At 43.7% G+C, this 7167-nt stretch overlaps 1 protein-coding gene across 5 annotated transcripts in view; it reads right to left on the reverse strand.

Annotated features, from left to right (window-relative positions):
• Positions 1-7167, reverse strand: part of ST3GAL3 (ST3 beta-galactoside alpha-2,3-sialyltransferase 3) — a 189739-nt gene that overhangs the window by 57008 nt on the left and 125564 nt on the right. For all 5 annotated transcript variants that reach the window (XM_009332535.1, XM_009332533.1, XM_009332536.1 and 2 more), the window contains one exon: positions 4678-4741. In XM_009332535.1, the coding sequence (XP_009330810.1) occupies positions 4678-4741 (64 nt within the window). The remainder of the gene's footprint in view (positions 1-4677; positions 4742-7167) is intronic.

Raw genomic sequence — 7167 nt, forward strand, 5'->3', positions numbered from 1 at the left:
TCAGCAGGGATGTCAGGCACCTGACCTCACATCCCGAACAGAAGTTTGGACACTTGGCACTAGTGTAGCTGAGCTCCTTCACAGCCAGCACTGACTGATGGTGCCTGAGTATGGGAAACCTGCAAAGTCACTGCTGGCTCCAGGCAAGTTTCTGCCTGAAGAAACACACCGTGCAAGCAGCATCAGTTACAGCTCAATTGTTTCTCCACAAAGAAGTGTGCAAACACCTTTTTGTTTGTTTACACAGTATGTCAAAGCTGTATTTCTGTTCCAGAAGAGCTCAAGAACTGAACACATCGGACACAGCCCAGGTTCCAGTTTGCTACCAGGGTGGTATGAGGGAGGGTCACGGACTTTCCACACCAGACAGACTTTCCCTAAAGCCCTAAGCTGGGAGCTGCAGCCAAGATGTACAGCCTCTTGACACAGATGTTCAGAGGTTGAGTTCATCTACACCAAAACCGGGATTCACACAGATCTTGAACAATATAGCACTGTAAACACATGTATGCATTGTAGCAAGCGCTACTTCCTCTTCCTCTCTTATCAGAGCGCTTTAGGGACTTGTCAGGGGAGAAAAACCACAACGCCTTCCTTGATGCAACTTTGGAACTAAAGGCTTTGAGGAAAGATATAACAGAATAATTAAAAAATACATCTTTAGGGTAACTGGTGTTTAGGGAGGCTTAGCATATTCTGGTTTGATCTGGCTGCTGCTACTTAAACTGGTGCTATCAACCTGAGGCAGAGGGACACACACATCTCCTCTCCTGCTCTATCAAATTCCTTCCTCACTTGTTAGTTTATATACTGCATTAGTAAAGACTGTGTTAGTTATAAGCTCAAACTCCCAGTTTTCCTTCATTACCACCTGGAGGCAATACAAAAGGGTCAGTCAGGTTTTTATATTTATGTCTTTTCATAGGAAATTTACAGGTCACCACCGCAGAGATTTAACCCAAAAATCCACTGAAGTCCAGCCAGCAGAAGAGCCATGGAACTAGAAACCAAGCCCCAACTGATTTCCAGAATGAGGGGCAGGCCACTGGAGGAGCCACTAAAGCAAGCAGTGAAAATGTCAGTGATATAAACGGGCCTGGAAAAGCCAACAGAGGGCAAGAGAACTCTGAAGTGTCAAAGACGAGGCCCGCCGACATCTGTGTTAGGGAGAAAGACATGCAAGCTCTGAAAGAGGAGGACACTGATTCTAGAGAAAGTCCCCTGGATCTCCAGTCTTTTCCAGAAAAGCTCAGAGCTGAGTTGCAACTACCCTCACAAACACAACTGCAGTTTTACCTACCTCCTACCCTGGGGCTGAAGCAGGTTACTATAAGCAGTTCAACACAAAGGTGCCGTAATAAGGAGTCATGAAGAAAACTAAGAAAGTACGGCATCACTATGTTACAGGCATGAACTACAGCATTTGTTCACATGCCCTCCAGCTGCTGCTAGTTATTAACACAACTCTACCCACAATGGAGGGATTAGTTGGAGTGTGTTGGCAAAGCCACTTTGGGATGATTAAAGGTGTACACATACCCGGAAGGATCGAGTTTGCCTCATTTCAGCACCATGTTGGTACATTGCGTCAGGAAAGGTGCATCAGGATGCACTTTTGGCACAGTGATAATCAAACAAGTTCATTTCCAGGGCTTATGGGAGGCAAGTGAAGGCACCATCTCAAGGGACAGCTTTGTGAAGGAGGACAGAAGTGGAGAAGCTTGGGTGAGGACAAGACCAAAGGCTTGGTGTAGATCCCCCACCATACAACTCTAATTCCCTCTTTCCTTCCTATGCTCTCACGCGCTGCTCTGACCTCACCTCTCCTGCCTCTCCCACCCTTCCCCCGGGAAAGCTGCATTCAGCATGTGGTTACATGAACACTTGCTTCAATAGGCTCGGCGGTGCTCACCCTCCTCACCCATCCCCATCCCTCTGCCTCTTGTGCTGCTGTGGCAGCGCTGTGCCAGCGCAACTCTTCAGTGGGAGGGCAGCTCTGTAAATGAGGTCACTAGAATGACCCAGGTTAGGAGAAAAACTTTTAAACTGGAATCGTTTCAGTGACCCACTTTAAAGTCCCTCTTCAAACAGCAGCAGCAGCACAAGGAGAAGGTAGGGAGCTGCAGTCTGAGAGCAGGCAGCAGCAGCAAATACAGCTTCTTAGACTGGCTTTGCCAACAGAGAAAATGTTGGTGTAACTCCATCCTGAAGAGAAGGTGAACCTGAAACTTTTTTCCTACTGCTAGAATCAGCCCACTAGACTTCTGAGAGCCTACAAGTGGAAGGGTTCACAAGATCTCCTAAGTCTGACCTCCTGTACCTCACAGACTTTAGCTGTGTCTCTTATCTAACTCTTTCACAATAAGGCATTTTTTCAGCCCTTAATCATAGAATAGTTTGGGTTGGAAGGGACCTTTAAAAGGTCCCTTAAATCAGGCCCTCTCCAGTTGCTTCAAGGTGGTGAGCAAAGGGGAGAGGTCTGGACTTTCTCCTTGACCAGTGAGCAGTAAGGGAGTGAGCCGAACCTTAAGGCCCCCCTCCCAGCACACTGGAGCTGCCATAGAGAGAAACTGTTGGGCTCTGCTTTGAGCTTGAGACAAGATGAGAAAGTAGCTAACCTTCCCTCATCAGTCTGCTCCACCAGCTCTTCTGGAATCCAAAATGGCAGATACCCATTGCTGCCAGCACTGTAATTCATTGACGATCACGGCTGAAGAACATTTCTGGAAGGATACCCAAGTCTTCACCTATGCCCTACTCACCAAGCAGGTTTCCAAGAGCAGCACTGTGGTAGCCTTAACAACTCCTACAGTACTCAAGCTCTCTCTTGTAATAACCCCTCTGTTGCAACTCCATCCACCTACTGCTTTAGGCTCTCACTTTGTGGCTTGCTATCCCAAGCCTTTCTTGCCCCTTTCTCCCACATCAGCTTCAATTTTTGTCTTTCCTAAGACCTGCTCACTTGGAAGGGCTCTGGGAGGTATTTGACTGTGAGTCATATGTACTACACAACCTAACATCTACTGCTTTGCATTTATCACAAAAATTCCCAAGAAAACAGTACTTCCCCAAGATATCTGTGTGTTTACAAGCATACACACTACCAAACCTTGTTACTGCAATACTACAGAAATATGTTTCTAGCCTGTTCCTTAGGTCTTGTTCATACTTGATATCTCAGGGACTTTGCATATGTTTCATGAAGGCTTGAGTATTAGGTCTTTCCTATCTCTGCACCAAATCCTTTATAAAGAATGTAAAACCAAAGTGAGCAGCTCATGCTACAGTGGCTATGTTTCACAACCTCCTGAGAAATGACTTTTAAAAAGCCCGAAACATTCCACTCCTCAAAAAACAGGTAAGCAGCAAGGGTCACAATTATATTAATCTTCACTGCAAGAATCTTCCACCTGACCTCTTTCATTAACATTAATTTCCCATGAGCAACCTTCTGAAAGAGTCTATATGTGGATTTTTCAAAGATTAAAATCTTAACTCTCCAACCAGAGCTGAGATAAACCCCAGATGGGCGAGACTCAGTTGTGTGCAAAATCTGTAAGAAGGTCATTTGTAAAATGATTTCGCCTTCTGCACATCATTTCTCAAATTAATCCAAACTCTGAAGGCTAACCCTATCTGGCACTGCTGTGAGGCAAGGCAAACTTCAAAGCAACCTAAATTAGCACATAGACTGAAAAAAACTAAGAATAAACTTTCACATAGAGAGTAAGTCCCAACTCTAACTGCAGTGGGCAAGCTCTACTCAACATGAGAGATGCGGAGACCTACGGAAAGGCTGGAAAAGGTTATGAACTTTGTCATGGAAAAGTGGGCAGAGGCAGAGCTGGGCCAGGAAATAAAACCAATGCGTTTAGAAAGCAGAAACTGTGGTGTTAGCCCAGGTTCAAGGAAGTACCACTGCTTGGAAAGAAGTAGCACCAGGACTTTGAAAAGAGATCTTGTCCCAGTAAAAACCTCTGACAGCTTCTGAAAGAAATTACCGCAAATCTGGGAGGTGGCACTAAACCAAAACTGCAGGGAAAAGGGAAGGAATGACAGAAAAACAAGGATAGGAAGGACTAAAGGACTATCATTGGGAAGCTGATTGTAAACATGCCAGTGGGTTTCAGAAGCAACCTCTACAATAGGACTGAAGAATCAAAGGAGCTTCTTCTAAAGGCATCAATTCAAACACCACAGAACCCAGGACACTGCTATCACATCCTGGCACAGGCTTGGCCAACACAAAAAAACCTGCTTTAAGAGCGAGGTATTAGTGAAACATTGTTAAAACAAGCCAGTCCCTTCTTTCCCTCTAAGGGTTTCTTGTGATCCTGTTGCTTTGTCAGAAACGCTGAAAAAGAATGTGTTCATTGAAAAGCTGCTATTTACTTATTCGAAAAAGGGGCAAGAGGGTGTATTGTAACACCATATGAAACAAAAGATTAGGAAATAGTCAAAAGGTAAATGCTTTTTTCTACTCATGTTTGACTTGGAGGTCTCTGGAGTTTACAGATTTACTGGAAAGAGGACTCAGTTTCCAGCTCCTGATCTACCTCCAAAGCACAGCCAAATTTACTGGCAATAATTTCTGGCAAAAAAATCCAGCAAAATTTATTTAGGACATGTGGAAAATAATCACTTCTACTCCTTCTATTCTAAAAGGTCTCATCTTACCTGTCAAGAGCTGGAGTTAGACGGTAATCTTTGGTTGCTGACAGGATGGCTTTGATCAGATTATCTGGGGAGAAAGGAAGAAGACATTAGGAACAAGCTGTCACTTCTAATGGAAATGAAAAACAAAGTGATGTAAAGCATCTGAAGCAGTTACTTGGAGGAACTGAAATAAGGTTCACATTAGGAATAAACACTAACTTGCATATTCCTATTTCCTCTGGACAATGACCTTCACACACTGGCTGCAAAGACATGTTATGTGTCCAATTCTGAGGCAGTGTGCAAATGCCTTGCACAGAGGGAGTGACAGGGAACAAACACAGTACAGTTTAAGGCCGTGGTTTCATACCCACTTCCCTGAGATTGCAGTTTCACAAACACTTCAGACATGCAAAAGCCAGTATCACTGTCAACTTGCTTTCAGTGTCACTTGCTTTCAGACAAGCTTTTATGCAGCTGAGCGGTGAACTGGATGCAGGAACAGAACCAGGTTAAAACTGATGCTTTTTATTTTCCCGGGTTACTTTTAGCTTAGGTTCAGTTCCTCAGTCTGGCTTTCTTCATGGCAGAATCCAATTAAACCATCATAGCTGCTTACATAAATGCCCATGGAACCACAACCTACACTGATACCCAGTGAGCGCTGCAGCAGATGGTGTAAGTTATGCAAGCGTAGACACACACACAAATGAAATGTATTAAATTGTAGAAGCACAATGATTACACATAAATAATTCTATCAGCTATGGAAATTTTTGAGTCTGCTTCCTTCTAGATTTTGTCCTTTGTCCTTAATTTTTCCACCTCTCTCCCCCACAAAGGTCCAAACTCCTTTACCATGACCCGTCCAGGGCCAAGAAGCAGCAATGCTTTAGCTAGCCTGGATTCACAAATGCACCAGTAACTTCAAAATGGCTGTACTGGGTCCGACAAAAAGTTCATCTCTCTCCAAATCCTGACTGACTGTGGCCTGAAGTTCTCTTCTATTGTTTAATTATTTTCAAATCAAGGATTTAATGTGTCAGGTATAGCTTCTATGTATCTGGCAACCCTCAGTGATTTCTCTTCCATGAGCTCAGAATCCTCCTGGATCATATGGACTTTCAATCACTTCCTTTTCCTGATTTTGAATATGGCTTCTCTGAGCTTCATTTATACTGGAAAAGATTGTGAACAATTGGTCCCCTTCCACTTTCCTTGGGAGACTGTAAATATCTATCATATCCTTCCCTTAAATATATCGGTCAACTAGTTCAAAAGTTCTTAGGAAACAACCAGTCAAAAGGAATAAGTAAGTCTCATTTCTTTACAAAAGATTAAAAATGACACAGGAACATTAAGAAGACTGACATCAAGTGATTGTTTACAGTGAACTTAAATAGCTTTCCTGATAGACACTACTTACTGCAATCAGCACAGAAAGGGGAGTCCCTTTCAAATAAAAAGCTCTGTTCTTAGTTACTCCCTCCGCAGAAACTACAGGATGAGGGTGTGGGATGAGCACACAAGCTCGAGGCAGCCCATGTGCCAAACAGCTTTGAACCTGACAACAAGCTGGTAAGACACAGAAGGCAGACAAACAAAGGTGATAAACAGAAAACTCTGATTACTTTTAGATTTGGGTAAGTTTTTGACATGGCATTACTGACAGGCCCTGCCAACCATTACAAGCTGGGAACTGTGATTACTTTCAGATCATATTTTGGAGTGGAGTAAGGAAAGAGGCAATTTGTAGGGTAAAAGCAACTTACTTTGCTAACAAAACAGTGTTATTGTTTAATTTTCCTTCATCTGAAGAATTTCTTTTGACGCATTGGCAGCGGGCTCCCTCTCCAACAGGAATGCTATTTCCCCAAGTCTGCTGCAACAGCAGTAGGTTGTTGTGACCTCTAATGGCACCACGCCACAGTCCTCTCCTTGGCCTGTCTCATACATTGACTTTTACTGGACAGTATACGTTACTGTGGTTGTTTTCCCACACTCTCAGAAAAGAGATCAAAGGATTGCATGTCAAGGGCTGCAACCTCCCATCTACCAAGCTTTTCTTATGCCAGGTTTGCTCTGCCACCCACAAGTTAACACCCCGCACTACCTGGAGGCCGTCCGTTATACTTTATTAAAAAGCACATTAAAGGAATACAGTTGACTAATGCACTCAACTAATTCTGTTTTTCTCATCTGGCCAGCTAAGTTGCAATGCCTCCATAGTGAATGCTCAGGAATGAAATACGACTACTTTAGGACTGGATACGGCAGCATTTGGGATGGGGATGCTCCCCATTCCCATCATCCAGAGAGAAAACACAAACAAAACAAACAACAATATAGGACATTCAGTATAGACTATGAATAGCCAAATGGGAGGTATCTCTTCAGCAGCCCCAACAGTCCAACAACACATGGCATCCAAGAGGTTTGGAAGTTGCACAAATCACAGTGGTGTTATTCAAAACTGCTGAATGAAGCTGAAAAAAAGACAAAGTACTTCAC

Source organism: Pygoscelis adeliae, unplaced genomic scaffold (genome assembly GCF_000699105.1).
Source record: "Pygoscelis adeliae isolate BGI_AS28 unplaced genomic scaffold, ASM69910v1 Scaffold449, whole genome shotgun sequence".
In the NCBI taxonomy this organism is placed as follows: domain Eukaryota; kingdom Metazoa; phylum Chordata; class Aves; order Sphenisciformes; family Spheniscidae; genus Pygoscelis; species Pygoscelis adeliae.